General features: G+C 38.7%; 1 protein-coding gene across 3 annotated transcripts in view; it reads left to right on the top strand.

Moving 5' to 3' along the window:
- Nucleotides 1-17,002, top strand: part of LOC128639107 (beta-1,4-galactosyltransferase 3) — a 443,577-nt gene that overhangs the window by 165,678 nt on the left and 260,897 nt on the right. For all 3 annotated transcript variants that reach the window (XM_053691263.1, XM_053691264.1, XM_053691265.1), the window contains one exon: nt 717-1,351. In XM_053691263.1, the coding sequence (XP_053547238.1) occupies nt 1,093-1,351 (259 nt within the window). In that variant the 5' untranslated portion in view covers nt 717-1,092. The remainder of the gene's footprint in view (nt 1-716; nt 1,352-17,002) is intronic.

The raw sequence follows: 17,002 nt of genomic DNA, 5'->3' as shown, positions 1-17,002 counted from the left end.
GTTTAATATTTTGCTATATATTGCATTAAGCTTCAGATTTAGTTGACATGTCGTCCATAGTTAAAATATGCAGGATTTATTTGTAATGTAACATTACTGCAGCATCTGTGGATTTAATGAATCATTTATTTTATACACAGCTTCCTTTGGTGGTTAAATATTGATGCAGCTTTTAATAGGTGGCAACCTATATGAATATACTTAATTAAAAGCAAAACAAAATAACTTTATTGGACCTTTTGATCATGTTTTTAATGTAGCAGAGGAGATTAGCTATCACTGGTTAGGTGCCGGATTTTGCATTTAGAAAATTAAAGCAGCAAACCATAAAGGAACAGATGTTTCTACTTTTATTTAAAAATTAAAAAAAAAATCTGTTGGTTTGAAAATGAAATGAATTGCCAAGCAAGTTTTGTAATATTTGTTCTGCAGTTTCCTTTTTATTTGTCTCTTTGTGATAAGTTGCACAATAGTCTGCTTCCTAGTGTTAAATGCTTGCTTAGTCTGAGGAAGCAGACTGTTTGTAACCCAACGTACACGCTGCATCAGAGCTTACAAAATCACCTACTGCACAGATCTGTCTCAAAGCAGGCACCCGAGTGTTCTCCTTCTGCCAGTGCTTGCAATGTCACTTTGTTGGGTGGAGCAGTTGGCATGTGAACGAAAACTGATGTCATGAAATCTCTCTCAATTCTTTCTCCTCTTGTGTTTTTCAGGTTTGAACATCTGGCATGTTCGAGGCTTGTGGCTCAGCTGTGAGAGAGCCTTCTTGCCACCAGATATCTCTCAATTGGCACAGGTGCCGCAACACAACACTGGTTAACCTCTCCAGTCCATACTACTTCTCTAATGTGCCTTGCTCAACGTTGCCTCTCTTTTTGGAACTCTACAGCATCACAGTTTTTGCCATATTTGACTGGTGGTGTTTTACTTTTTGCCATATCAGAGCTGTAACATTTTATTTTTTCCCCCACCATGCATCAGATTGTGAAAAGCTGACATAGCCTGTTAAATAGAACTTTACTATTTTGTTGAATAAACTTCTTTTTTTTTTTTTCCTTCTGGTTTTATTACAAAAAAAATTGACTTAAAATGGCATTTTCAAAGGGCCGGTACCTGCTCCTATTTCTTTGTGTCCAGCTGGTTGTTATGGCTTTTCTTTACCGAGAAGGATATAGAAAACGAGTGGCTTCTTTTTTGGGGGTATTTTATAAAGGACCCCCCTTAGTTATACTGAATCACAACCACACCTCCCATCCTGGAGATGTCTATGCCAATCTAAGTTTGATATCCAAGTCTGTTCTTCGTGGAGAAGATTTGCCACTCTGTCCTGCAACATCTCCTCTCTTAGGTAAGTCATCTATTCACTTTTTCATGCAATAAAAAATATAAAAATAAAGTAGTTTTTATGTTTATACTCCATATAATTGTAAACAAATATTACCCAGATTGTTTCTCTTGGGAAATATATATATATGTGTGTGTTTATAGCTGTATATATCTATCTGTATATCTATATTATTTATTGTTGGCTTGTTTTTTTGAAAATCCTGTAAATGTTGCATTTTAGTGTACAGTTTATGGAGTTGGCATATTATATATATTATTATTGCTCAGACTTCTCAGGATCTTAAGTGCTCTTATATAGTGATCCCTTGTAGTAGAGTATATCCTTAGGAGATAATGTCTGTCTATATTTGTGTTGTTGGGTGTATATGCAGATTTGAATCTATTTATTATATATTTTTATGTATGGCAATTGGAGATAAAGGGTTATTTAATAAGATTACAATGCGTCTTCCTTATTCAGTTTAGCTCCCATTTTATCTTGCAACACAAACACATCATTTCTAGTGTAAAACAAATGTATTAGTACCCCAGGCATATCTGTAAAAGAGTATTTGAATTGTTGTGGTCTACCTACTGGGGTATGGGGTGAGATAAACCCGTGTTTACTTTCAGTCTAATGTAATAAGTTTTCTTTATATATTGATGTTTGAGAATATAGGGGATCCCTGCGTAACTTATATGAAGAGGTTTTTGTGATAACTGAAAAGGAAGAAGTAATATGTAAATTACAAACCTGACATTAAACTAAAATAAAAGTACAGGGCGTTTTAAAGATCTACTTCATGTTGTCTTTCTCGAAGATGCCACTACTGAACATACAAACCATTTGTAGTATTCTCTTTAGCCACCTTTTATAGCTTCTCTCCCTTTGTTCTTTCATCCTGCTGTATATTGGCTGCTGCTCTGCTTGTATGGACAGAACTCTAAAATTAACACTATAATTAACTGTTCCCAAAATGTTTACTGTCTTTGGTAAGAATGTCATTGTTTCTTTCCTATAAACATCATCTTTTATAGTGTTGTTCTTGTTCTCCCACATTCTAACCTGCAGCTTTAAAGGGACATGCAACCCGACAGAGAATACAAAGATAAGAAAGTTCCACATTAATTTCTCTTATCAAATTTGCTTTGTTCTTTTGTTGTTCTTTGTTGAATAGATATCTAGATAAGTAGTGTGCACATGCGTGAAATAGTGCTGCCATTTAGTGCTCTTGCTAGTGTATAACATTGTTGAAAAGCAGGGAAGTAAATTCACGTGTGCACGTGTCTGCAGTACTATATGGCAGCAGTTTTGCAACAAAGGACAACAAGAAAACAAAGACAATTTTATAATAGAAGTAAATAGGAAAGTTGTTAAAAATTATATTCTTTATCAGAATCATGAAAAAACATTTGAGTTTTAGATGCCTTTAAGCACGTGTAGTTTGTTTCATTGGAGCATTTTACTGGTCGTTTAGCATTGATCCTTAAACGGGCATTGTAATGCAAAAATGGCACCCTCTCATTTGTCTATGTATTTATAGGAGGTAAACGTCCTGCTCAGGGGTTGCAGAGAACTGCAATTGCACTACCCCACCAGTCACTGGTCATGTCTACTTGGGACCAGCAGCTTCCCTTGGCTCTCAAGCAGGACTTTTAACCCCCTATATTGGGTACATTTTGCACTATAATGTCCCTTTTACGATACAGTTTTAAAAAACAAATACATTGATACATGGATACTGAAGCTGTTTTTTGGGGAGAGTTATGGCCATAATTCATGTTACTAGATATTGTGGGAAAGGGAGTTTTGTCTTCCCGAAGGGGGCTGGCTGTGTATGGTTTGATCAGAGACTGGAGTCACTCCTCACACCTTAAAGGGATATGAAACCCAACATTTTTCTTTCATTATTCGAATAGAGCAGGCAATTCTAAACAACTTTGCAGTTTACTTCTATTAAATTTGCTTTGTTCTCTTGATTTTGTTTGTTGGATAAGCAACAATACACTACTGGGAAATAGCTGAACACATCAGCTAAGCCAATTAAAGGAGGCATATATGTGCAGCCACCAATTAGCAGCTAGCTCCCAATAATGCATTGCTGCTCATAAGTCTAGGTATTCTTTTCAGCACAGGTTACCAAGAGAATTGAGCAAATTAGATAAGAGATAAATTGGAAATGTGTTTAAAATTGCATGCTTTAGTTTAATCCTTTTTTTTTTTTGTTCCTTTAAGTCTCCTCCATGCTGAGATCTAGGCAGTAACAATTGGACTGTTGTCCAATAAGGTGATAGACACACAGATCAAAGTATCGACTTTTATTTATATTAGTTAGCTGCTCTGAAGTTAAAACATTTGCCTCTGTAGTCCCAAGTTTTCTGTTTTACACATTTATAAACTACTGTAGCAAATACAACAATCATACCTTTGCATGACAAAAATGATCTTTGCAAACTGTATAGTTGATTCACGCCTATCCTGTTTTATTGGTGGTTTGATCTTTGTAGTAGTATAGCATTAATGTACAACTGCACTCTAGTAAAGCATACTTTTAACACTAACGGTCCTTGTTTGTATACATAGATTAGGATGTCTCAATAAAGATTTCTTTCATAAGGAAAGGAGGTAAAGATATCAAACATTCTACAGACTTTTAATCCCTCTTACTTCTTTGGTGTTCAAGTCTTATCTTTGCCTCTCAAAAGAGAGGTGAAGAACTGAAGTACTCGCGTTTCTTTGTGATTAGGGGTTCTCAGAACTAGTTCCCCTTCAGGAACCCTGGATTTACAAGAAGCCAATATTAGAGTACTTAGGCAGTGAATGTAATTTTCCTGCAGGAGTTTATCACTAGCATACCATAGGTGTCGTGTGGACTGGACCCTTATCCGGCTCCTGTTGGATTAGTCTGCCTCAGGTGTTGCAGGATCTTGTCCCTTAGCTTCCTCCTGTTGGTTTGCCTTTGTACTCTTTGATATCCTCTACTGTCAATGGCACAGTGCTGGATGGGCTCTCTACTGGAAGCAGTCTTTATTGCAGCTTTAAGCATGGTAGAGTGGTGCATCTGAAGTAAGTTTAGCCATATCATGCACTCGCATATCCCACAGGCTATTAGTAGGTACACCAATTTTGAGGAACATCATAGCCAGGACACACATCTCATATACAGACATTACCAACTTTCTAGACTATACTGCTCCTAGATTTATAGGGCAATCTGTGAGTTTTATAGCGTGTTGTGGGCATAGTTTACATGCTTAAGTTTTTCTAAACACCGACAACAGACCCTTATTAAATTTATGTATATTTTACTATATAGTTTAGTGCGCGCTGAATTTTTCTTATTTTTATGTTGTGCTATCATTTTTTTTTGTTTTGTTTAATTGCAGTCTATTCACTTCAGTGTTCTCCACAAAAAATTTTGCCAGCCGGGTGGCATTACGAAGTAGCAACATTGGGGCAGTGTAATATTTTTCTGCTATCCAAAATGCAAATTAATTGCATAATTTAACCTAAATGTATTGTGTAAATCGGTGTAATAAAAATTTGAAATTTTTCATATTTGCAAATTTTAGCTTAATATATTTAGCTGGGTGGTCAGCAAAATCAGCCGGTTGGTGCACCCGCTAAAAAGGTCCTGGGGAGAACACTGCACTTTAGGAAAATCTGTCTGATGTAATTGCTGAAGATTTCTGTTGAAAAATGTTAAAATCTTTTGAATCTTCTCAACTCAGTAAATTCGTTATTTGGCAATGCCAATTCAGTAATTATTCATTTCAATGCTAAGTTATCACCTTTGCAGTCCATCCAGAAGAGCTCTGCATGTCATTTTATTTTATCGATAGTAGACATGATCTTTTTGGTAGACTTGGTTTCTGGTTTCTGTTTATTCTGGGTAATGATTTATTTTCCCCCTTTTTCACAAACTCTAGATGTTTATAGAGCTGTCTGGAAGACTAATATTTTATATTAAGGCCAAATCATTTGGTAGCCTCCTTTCTTTTACAAATATCTTGAACCTCCAATCTAGATTCCTATCTTGTACATGGTAGTTTACTCCTAATTTATTTTTTTATTTTTTAAAGGCTTAGTCGCACTATGTCCAGAATTTCTGGATGCTCCTCATAATTGCCTATGATTACAGTATGGGTTTCAGGACAACTTTTTCCTGTGATTAAGGTTATTATGGCTTCTTTTCTGAAAGATCCTGTATTGAAAAAGGTTCTTTTTCTCTCAACCCCTTGACTTGGAACCTAGGAGATTTTAGTGCCAGTTCTAGTTTTTGGAATAAGATCAAAGATTTTAATCAATGTTTCTTGTCCATACAAAATTGGGAACTTTATGGCTTATTTTGGATCCTGAAACTTTCAGGTTGCTCAGAATTACTTCTTTCAAGATGGGTCCATTTTACCCTAGTTAATCAGGTTTCATTTATGTTCACAATAGATTTGAAGGATTCTTTCCTTCATATACCTATCTCAAAGACCACCACCAGTTCCTATTTTTTTTTTATTTGTCGTTTTAGACAAATTCTTTCTAATTGTGGTTCTTCCTTTGGAACTTACTATAGCTCCTAGACTTTTCTGGGAACTCCTTTGTATATTGTAGGACATCAGGGTATTTCTTTGCTTCCACTTATGGAACTTATTTTGGTTCAGACTCCATGTTTTTCCTTTTAGGTGTATATTTAACAAAAGTTTTCAGTTGTTCTTCACAGGCATGGTAGGAGAATCAATTTTCAGAAAATTCTTTCTCCACTTATGATTTTTTTTTCTGGCAGTCTCTTTTGACTGTACCATGCGACTTTCTCTTGTGGATCAATGCAAATCAAAGTTCAAACAGCTTGTTCGTTCTTCCATTATTTGTTCTATATATGGAAGTTTTGTGTAAATGGTTTCACCATTTGATGTCACTTTGCATGCTATATCGGCTTTATCAATTTGTTTTGTTGTTTCCTTAGTGCACGGCTCAAAAACGGTTTTCTTAGTAATCCTTTTATTTTCTTGAGTTGGGGTGCAGTCTGGGATATGAGGAGAGCGCAAAGAGTTGGTTTGCTCAGAAGGAGAGGTTACCAATTATTATCTTTGTACTTTGTGCAATCTTCTTTCTTCTAAGACTTTTTTTTTTTTGTATTTCTCAAAGGAAGTCACTTAAATTTTGACTGAGGTTTGTACTCTTCTGCTTTTCACATCCTAGGAATGAATTTTGTGTTTGCCAGATTGCTTCCGTTTACAATTGCTTCATTGGGGGGAAGGGTTTCTCCTTCAAAGGGTTCTATACCAGTTTGTGTATCCCAAGACTGTTTCTCTTTTAGACCTTTGTGGTCTTGTTTAATCCTCTATTCCATATGCTTTGCCAGAACCAGGGATATTTAATCTCTTTCTGAAGGTTCTACAGCTTTCTTTTTAAAACTGAATGTTCAGTTTTTCCTTTTTGGAACTGAGTAAATATTCCTCTTTTTATTTTATCTTAGGCTTGAACTCTTTATTCATAATCTTAGTTTTTGAATAAGATAGCTGAGACTTTTCTTCAGGCAATGCAGCCTGTAACAAGTACTTTTATCACCAGTTTTGATTTTTTTCCTGGTGTGATTAAGATGGTTTCACCAGTTTTTTTAAGAATTGTCAGGAAGTTTTCAATTTTGCAAAATCTGCAAGTTTCTTATAAGGTCTCTGACGTCCAGATCTTCTCTTCAAATTTTTTCTTCCTGAGAACCTTTATGGGTTGTATGAGTTTTTTTTCAAACTCCTTTTCTCCTACATTGGTGTATCCGGTCCACGGCTTCATCCTTACTTGTGGGATATTCTCAATCCCTACAGGAAGTGGCAAAGAGAGCACACAGCAAAGCTGTCCATAAAGCTCCCCTCAGGCTCCGCCCCCCCAGTCATTCTCTTTGCCGCTCTAACTAGTAGCATCTCCACGGGGGTGGTAAAGAGTATGTGGTGTTTAGTTGTAGTTTTTTATTCTTCTATCAAGAGTTTGTTATTTTAAAATAGTGCCGGCTTGTACTATTTACTCTGCAGCAGAAAATGATGAAGATTTCTGCCGAGAGGAATATGATTTTAGCACCAGTAACTAAAATCCATTGCTGTTCACACGCAGGACTGTTGAAACCAGAGAACTTCAGTTGGGGGGAACAGTTTGCAGGCTTAACTGCTTCAGGTATGATCAGTCATTTTTCTAACAAGACCTAGTAATGCTAGAAGACTGTCAGCAATCCCCTCTGGGATAGGTAAGCCATTTTTCTTAGACTCTGTATAAGATTAGGGCTTATATTAAGGGCTCTATGCTGGTTGACACTTTTGTGGGCATAATCGATTGCTTTTTAGCATGTTTTTCACTATAATTAAGGTGTTTTTTCAGACTTTAAAACACTTTTGGGGTTTAATTTGCACCTGGCACTTATTTGGACACCTAATCTAGTCAGAAAGGCCCCTCCACTCTGGAATGAAGAGGGAGGAGGCCTCATTTTCATACCTCAATTGCGCAGTTGTTTTGCCTAGGCAGTTCATGCAGCTTCACGTGGGGAGTCCAGAGGCATCAGAAAAGACTCCAGAGAGGCTTATTTCTTACTAAAATAATCCCTAAGGAAGGTAAAGGCCACAGTGGAAGCTGTGGCAGAGTACTGTAGTGTGTTTAACCGGTTAGTTGCTGTTATTAGTTCCGGTTTGGGCATTAAGGGGTTAATTGGTCTGAAAATTTGTGTGCAATCTTTTCAAAGCATTAAGACACTGTGGTGAAAATTTCATTAAAATCGGATGTTTATTTGATGGTTTTTTGATGTTTCAATAATAAAGTGTGCACTTTTATTATTTAAAGACACAGTAACGGTTTTGTAAAATATAATTTTTATTGCATTGAAGATCTGTTTAAGTCTGTCAAACATGTCTGACCCTTCAGATAACCTATGTTCTGTATGTTCAAAGGCCAAGGTGGTTCCCCCATTAAATTTATGTGTGAAGTGTGCCATAGCGTCCAAACAGCTTAAGGACCGTACAATCACACTTAAAGATATAGCCCAAGATGATTCTTTAGCTGAAGGTAGTGAGGATAGCTCACTATCCTCTCCTTCTGTGTCAACACCAGCTGTGCCCGCGCAAGCGATGCCCAGTACATCTAACGCACCAATTGCTATTACTATGCAGCAGTTAGCAGCAGTAATGGATAATTCTCTCGCAGCATTTTTATCCAAACTGCCAGCTTTTCCTAGGAAGCGTGATTGCTCAGTTTTAAATACAGAAAATGAGCAAGCAGACGCAGAGGATAAATTATCTGTAGTGCCCTCACATCAATCTGACTTGGCGGTGAGGGAGGGCCTGTCTGAGGGAGAAATTTCTGACACAGGAAAAGTTTCTCAGCAGGCAGAGCCTGATTCTATAGCATTTAAATTTAAGCTAGAACACCTCCGCGCCCTACTTAAGGAGGTCCTAGCTACGCTTGATGATTGTGAACCTTTGGTGGTCCCAGAAAAATTGTGTAAAATGGATAAATTCTTAGAGGTCCCAGTACACACTGATGCGTTTCTGATACCTAAGAGGGTGGCGTATATAGTGAATAAGGAGTGGGAGAAGCCAGGTGTACCTTTTGTTCCCCCTCCTATATTTAAGAAAATGTTCCCCATTGTTGACCCCAGAAGGGACACGTGGCAGACGGTCCCTAAGGTAGAGGGGGCAATTTCAACGCTAGCTAAGCGCACGACTATACCAATAGAAGACAGTTGCGCTTTCAAAGATCCTATGGATAAAAAATTAAAAGGTTTACTTAAGAAAATTTTTGTTCAACAAGGTTTTCTTCTTCAACCAATTTCTTGCATTATTCCTGTAACCAGTGCAGCTGCTTTTTGGTTTGAGGAATTAGAAAACTCGCTCCAGAAGGAGACTTCTTATGATGAAGTCATGGATAGAATTCACGCCCTGAAGTTGGCTAATTCTTTCTTTACAGATGCCGCTTTTCAGTTAGCTAAATTAGCGGCAAAAAAATCTGGTTTCGCAATAGTGGCGCGTAGAGCGCTTTGGCTAAAATCGTGGTCGGCGGATGTGTCGTCCAAAACAAAATTGCTTAATATTCCTTTCAAGGGTAAGACCCTATTCGGGCCAGAGTTGAAAGAAATTATTTCAGATATCACTGGAGGAAAGGGACATGCCCTTCCACAGGATAGACCTCTCAAAGCTAAAAATAAGTCTAATTTTCGTTCCTTTCGCAATTTCAGGAACGGACCGGCTTCTACCTCTACAGCCACTAGGCAAGAGGGTAACTCATCCCAACCCAAACCAGCATGGAAACCATTGCAAGGCTGGAACAAGGGTAAACAGGCCAAAAAGCCTGCTGCTTGCTACCAAGATAGCATGAAGGGGTAGCCCCCGATCCGGGACCGGATCTAGTAGGGGGCAGACTTTCTCTCTTTGCTCAGGCCTGGGCAAGAGATGTTCCGGACCCCTGGGCACTAGAAATTGTCTCTCAGGGGTATCTTCTAGAATTCAAGGATCTTCCTCCAAGGGGAAGGTTCCATATGTCTCGCTTATCTTTAGACCAGTTAAAGAGACGGGCATTCTTACATTACGTAGAAGACCTTTTAAAAATGGGAGTGATACACCCAGTTCCAACAGCAGAACAAGGACTGGGATTTTACTCAAACCTGTTTGTAGTTCCCCAAAAGGAAGGAACTTTCAGGCCAATTCTGGACTTAAAGATCCTAAACAAATTCCTCAGAGTTCCATCATTCAAAATGGAAACCATTCGGACAATTTTACCAATGATCCAGGAGGGTCAATATATGACTACCGTGGACTTAAAGGATGCGTACCTGCATTTTCCTATCCACAAAGATCACCATCAGTTTCTGAGGTTCGCCTTTCTGGACAAGCATTACCAGTTCGTGGCTCTTCCCTTCGGATTGGCCACTGCTCCCAGAATTTTCACAAAGGTGCTAGGGTCCCTTCTAGCGGTGCTAAGGCCAAGGGGCATTGCAGTAGCACCTTACCTAGACAACATTTTAATACAGGCGTCGTCCTTTCACAAAGCAAGGGCTCATACGGACATTGTTCTAGCCTTTCTAAGGTCTCACGGGTGGAAGGTGAACATAGAAAAAAGTTCTCTGTCCCCGTTCACAAGGGTTCCCTTCCTGGGAACAATAATAGACTCTGTAGAAATGAAAATCTTTCTGACGGAGGTCAGGAAATTAAAACTTTTGAACACTTGTCGAGTTCTTCAATCCATTCCTCAACCCTCCATAGCTCAGTGCATGGAGGTAATAGGACTAATGGTTGCGGCAATGGACGTGGTTCCCTTTGCTCAAATTCATTTAAGACCATTGCAACTGTGCATGCTCAAACAATGGAATGGGGATTATGCAGATTTGTCTCCCCAGATTCAGATGGACCAGAAAACCAGAGACTCACTCCTCTGGTGGTTGTCTCAGGGAATGAGTTTCCAAAGACCGGAGTGGATCATTGTCACGACCGACGCCAGTCTCTTAGGCTGGGGCGTGGTCTGGGAGTCCCTGAAGGCTCAGGGTCTATGGTCTCGGGAAGAATCTCTTCTCCCGATAAACATTTTGGAATTGAGAGCGATATTCAATGCGCTCCAGGCATGGCCTCAACTAGCGGAGGCCAAATTCATCAGATTTCAGTCGGACAACATGACGACTGTAGCCTACATCAATCATCAGGGGGGAACAAAAATTTCCCTGGCGATGAGGGAGGTATCCAAGATCATCAAATGGGCAGAGGATCACTCCTGCCATCTATCAGCAATTCACATCCCAGGAGTGGACAACTGGGAAGCGGATTATCTGAGTCGGCAGACTTTCCATCCGGGGGAGTGGGAACTCCACCCGGAGGTTTTTGCTCAGCTGACCCAGCTATGGGGCATTCCAGATCTGGATCTGATGGTGTCACGTCAGAACTCCAAAGTTACACGTTACGGGTCCAGGTCCAGGGATCCCAAGGCGACATTGGTAGATGCCTTAGTAGCGCCTTGGTCATTCAATCTAGCTTGTCTTTCCACCGTTTCCCCTTCTCCCCCGGCTAGTAGCCAGGACCAAACAGGAGAAGGCTTCGGTAATTCTGATAGCTCCTGCTTGGCCACGCAGGACTTGGTATGCAGACCTGGTGAATATGTCATCGGTTCCACCATGGAAGCTGCCTTTGAGACAGGACCTTCTAATTCAAGGTCCATTCGAACATCCAAACCTAGTTTCTCTGCAACTGACTGCTTGGAGATTGAACGCTTGATTCTAGCTAAGCGTGGGTTTTCGGAATCAGTTATAGATACTTTGATCCAGGCTAGAAAGCCTGTCACCAGGAAAATTTACCATAAGATATGGCGGAAATATCTTTGCTGGTGCGAATCCAAGGGTTACTCATGGAGTAAGATTAGGATTCCAAGGATACTATCTTTTCTCCAAGAAGGATTGGAGAAAGGTCTTTCAGCTAGTTCCTTAAAAGGACAGATATCTGCTCTGTCTGTTTTGTTACACAAGCGTCTGGCAGCCATACCAGATATTCAGGTGTTTGTACAGGCTTTAGTCAGAATCAAGCCTGTCTACAGACCTGTGGCTCCTCCATGGAGTCTAAATTTAGTTCTTTCAGTTCTTCAAGGGGTTCCGTTTGAACCTCTACATTCCATAGATATTAAGTTACTATCTTGGAAAGTTTTGTTTTTAGTAGCTATTTCTTCTGCTAGAAGAGTTTCTGAATTGTCTGCTTTGCAGTGTAATTCACCCTATCTGGTGTTCCATACAGATAAGGTCGTTTTACGTACCAAACCTGGTTTTCTTCCAAAGGTGGTTTCCAATAAGAATATCAACCAGGAAATAGTTGTTCCTTCTCTGTGTCCTAATCCAGTTTCTAACAAGGAACGTCTGTTACACAATCTTGATGTGGTTCGTGCTTTAAAGTTTTATCTAAAAGCAACTAAAGACTTCAGACAAACATCGTCCTTGTTTGTCGTCTATTCTGGCAAGAGAAGAGGTCAAAAGGCGACTGCGACCTCTCTGTCCTTCTGGCTAAAAAGCATCATCCGGTTGGCTTATGAGACTGCTGGAAGGCAGCCTCCTGAACGAATTACAGCTCACTCTACTAGAGCTGTGGCTTCCACATGGGCTTTCAAGAATGAGGCTTCTGTTGAACAGATTTGTAAGGCAGCGACTTGGTCTTCACTGCATACGTTTGCCAAATTTTACAAATTCGATACTTTTGCTTCTTCGGAGGCTATTTTTGGGAGAGAGGTTTTGCAAGCAGTGGTGCCTTCTGTTTAGGTTACCTGACTTGTTCCCTCCCTTCATCCGTGTCCTAAAGCTTTGGTATTGGTTCCCACAAGTAAGGATGAAGCCGTGGACCGGATACACCAATGTATGAGAAAACAGAATTTATGTTTACCTGATAAATTTCTTTCTCCTACGGTGTATCCGGTCCATGGCCCGCCCTGGCATTTTGGTCAGGTTTAAATTATTTTTTTTGTAAACTACAGTCACCACTGCACCCTATGGTTCTTTTTCTCCTAACCGTCGGTCGAATGACTGGGGGGGGGGGGGAGCCTGAGGGGAGCTATATGGACAGCTTTGCTGTGTGCTCTCTTTGCCACTTCCTGTAGGGATTGAGAATATCCCACAAGTAAGGATGAAGCCGTGGACCGGATACACCGTAGGAGAAAGAAATTTATCAGGTAAACATAAATTCTGTTTTTTGAACCTATGAATTTTTTAAACACTGCTGGTGAAAAAACCCATCGCTTTCAAATTAAGCAGAGTGTCAGGTTTATTTGTCTATCTTGTGAGATTCAATATGTTATTTTATAATAAGATAAGGTATTTTCTTTGTATTTTTCAGTCAGAGGATTGTAATTCATTTTCTTTGTCCCTTTTTACTTTTTAAAGAACATTTAATTTGTTCTTATCCTACATAATACTTAAAAATAATTTGTCCACTTATGAGTCAGATTACAATTGTTACCTTAGCTTAAGTTCCACTTTGGAGGCTTTGTTTAAAAAAAGTTTGTAAAGATTGCACAGCAGCAACTTGTTCTTCTTTGCACACTTTTTTCTTTCGGGATAGTTTTTCACAGGAAAGCTCTGCCGTGTTAGTGGCTTGTAAATAGGTGCCTGCCATCATTTTTTTCCCCACCATTTATTTGCATGATGATGCCAGTCCGCATGTACAAACATATTTCAATAACGGTGTTCTCCACAGAAAATGTTGCCAGTCGGGTGGCATTATGAAGTAGCAGGTGGGGGTGGGGGGGTGGGGGTGGGGTAGAGTAATACTTAGTCAAATTATAAAAGTTCCTGCTTTCCAAGGCACACATTTATTACATAATGTAACATGAATTAATTTAATGATAATCTGTGCAATAAGATTTGAACAACTTTAATATTAGCTTATTTTATCTCAATATTGACTATTGGCTTAAATTTTAGCTGAGTGGTCATTAAAATCAGCCAGGTGGTGCACCCAGGTCCTGAGGAGAGCACTGAAGAAAGCGCATGTGATCAGGAGCGAACGTGCATCAAAATAAATATGCAGAGACTCATTACACATAAAGATGATTAACATAAGGGTACAAATTAATTTTCTGACCCTTTAAAGCGACAGTAAAGTCATAATTAGACATGCATGATTCAGACAGAGCATACAATTTAAAACAACTTTCCAATTTACTTCTATTATTCAATTTGCTTCTTTCTCTTGTTATACTTTGTTGAAATGTTTATCTAGGTAAACTCAGGAACAGCAAAGAACCTAGGTTCTAGCTGCTTATTGGTGGCTGCATATATATACTGATTGTCATTGGCTCACCCATGTGTTGAGTTAGAAACTAGTAGTGCATTGCTGCTCCTTCAACAAACGATACCAAGTGAATTAAACAAATGTGATAATAGAAGTAAACTAGAAAGTTGATTAAAATTGTATGTTCTACCTAAATAATAAAATAACATTTTTGTCCCTTTTAAGGAAAATAAAACCACACTGCAGTAGTCATTCATCATTTATTTTGTCTACTTTTGCTATGAAATACCCATGAAAATGGTGCTTGTTCCATTTCCTCCATCCCCACATGAAAGTGACGGAGCAGAACTTCACAGAAAATGGTCAGGTGAAGGACCTCGTCACAGAATGAATGATCTTTGATCTAGTCAATTATCTACTAGAATCAGACAACTTATGCAGTTGATCAATAGATGTCTTGTTGCTGATTTGTCAACTTAGACTGAAGGCAACAGGGGGTACCCTAATTGTGTAATGTAAGGGATCAAATCTGGACAAAACACGTGCACAAGCTGGCACTTACCCTTGCAGGCTAGCATCTCTGTTACCCAGTGAACTGATTTATAGCTTACTTATGGTTTAGTTCTACCTGGGGGCACTGTTCTCCCCAGGACCTATTTAACAAGCACGCAGCCTGGCTGGTTTTACTGACTACTCGCCTTTAATACTTTTTTCCACTGTTTGTTGTACAAATTGCCATTAAATCAATTTGTTAAATTAAGCAATTTAATAAGTGCTTTGAATAGATTAAGTAATATTTATAAACTGCAATATTATAACATTTTCTAAGTATTACACTGCCCTCATCTGACTGCTTCATAATGCCACCCGACTGGTACAATTTTTTGAGAACACTGAATGCATTGGTACATGACTGAATGCTCTCTGTTGCTCATCATTTCTTATTTAACCATATACCAAACATGGTATGTGATGAATAATTTGTGTCCTATAGCTACAGCTAAGTGTATGTTATGTGACATGTTTTGTTCCCTATTGCTACAACTGAATGCTTTATGTCAAACATTCAGTTGTAGCTGTAGGACACAAAGCATATGTCACATAGCATAACACATAGCTATAGGGCACAATTTAGTATATGTCACATAGCACACACATTTAGTTGTAGCTATAGGATGATCTCTTCAAGAGATTAATGATCATCCAAGCCCAACAAACTATTGGATTATTATGAGTCACTCACATACTGATATATTATAAATCAGAATATATTAATATGTGAGTGACTCATAAGAATTTCTGATAATCAATCAATCATTAGGGATAACTGAGCCAGCCCAGCAATAATGTTTTAACCAAACATCTCACCTGCTGCTCTGTAGACTTCACTTAGTTATAAATATAAAGTTGTAATAGTAGTCACTGTCAGGAGTAGACTCATTCATTTACTGAGTGCCAGGGCTGCCACTAGAATTTTTTGGGCTCCTTACAAAACCATTGGTCAGGCCCCCACCCAACCCTGATGAAGGATGTCTGGTCTGTCATAATGTCACGGTCACCCATATTATTTAACAAATGGTTATCATGCAACAGAAGTAAGACACTGGCTTTCAAGCAAGAGATTAGTGAAAACTAAATATGACAAAATGTAACACACTGACAGACGGGCCTCAAACAACATTTCTGATCTGTAGTTTAAAATGACAGTTTAAATTGTTCCCAATGATCAGTTTTACCAGCTGGAGTATATTAAATTGTTTACAAATGGCTCCCTTGCCTTTATATCCGCAATTAAAATAGCTGACTTTGGCTTTGGTATCCCCATCTATACTGAAAGTTCCTATACTTAAAGGGACAGTCTACACCAGATTTTGTTTTATTTAAAAAGATAGTTAATCCCTTTATTACCCATTCACCAGTTTTGCATATCCAACACTGTTATATTTATATACTAGTCCTAAAGCCCGTGTACTCTCTCCACGGGAGTGAGCACAATGTTATCTATATGCCACACATGAACTAGTACTGTCTAACTGTGAAAAACTTTCAAAATGCTCTGAGCTAGGAGGCGGTTTTCAATGGTTTAGAAATCGGTTTAGCTTTTAAAAAATACCACCAAGGGAACAAAGCAAATTTGATGATAGAAGTAAATTAGAAAATAACATGCCATATCTGAATCATGAAAGTTTAATTTTGACTAGACTGTTCCTTTTAAGCAGAAGAAATTACACTCTTTGTGGGGGTTAGAAGAGCTAAGTAATAAAAGGTTAATTTTCAATTGTTCTCTATAAGTATTGGCTTTGGTTTACAGACAGCTTTTGTGTGTAGAGAAAGTGGTAAAATAAGGTGATCTGATTTCCCTGCAAGCTCAGCCCATTTTGATGAGTTATGCTTTCAAAGAACAAAAACAGCTATTTAATATACAAAAAATAAACCTACTGAAGCAATATTGCATACATTTCTCTTGTTAAGTGTATCCAGTCCACGGATCATCCATTACTTATGGAATATATATTCTCCTTCCCAACAGGAAGCTGCAAGAGTCCACCCACAGCAAAGCTGCTATATAGCTCCTCCCCTAACTGCCATATTCAGTCATTCTCTTGCAAGCCTCAACATAGATAGGAGGTTGTGAGAGTCTGTGGTGCTTTCTACTTAGTTTATTCTTCAATCAAAAGTTTGTTATTTTTAAATGGCACCGGAGTGTGCTGTTTATCTCAGGCAGTATTTGGAAGAAGAATCTGCCTGCGTTTTTCTATGATCTTAGCAGACGTAACTAAGATCCATTTGCTGTTCTCACACATTCTGAGGAGTGAGGTACTTCAGAGGGGGAATGGTGTGCAGGTTTTCCTGCAGATAAGGTATGTGCAGTAAAATATTTTTCTAGGAATGGAATTGACTAAGAAAATACTGCTGATACCGAAGTAATGTAAGTAAAGCCTTAAATGCA

Source organism: Bombina bombina, chromosome 8, assembly GCF_027579735.1.
Source record: "Bombina bombina isolate aBomBom1 chromosome 8, aBomBom1.pri, whole genome shotgun sequence".
Lineage (NCBI taxonomy): Eukaryota > Metazoa > Chordata > Amphibia > Anura > Bombinatoridae > Bombina > Bombina bombina.
Note: the sequence above shows the minus strand (reverse complement) of the source record. Positions and strands in the feature narration are given on the sequence as shown.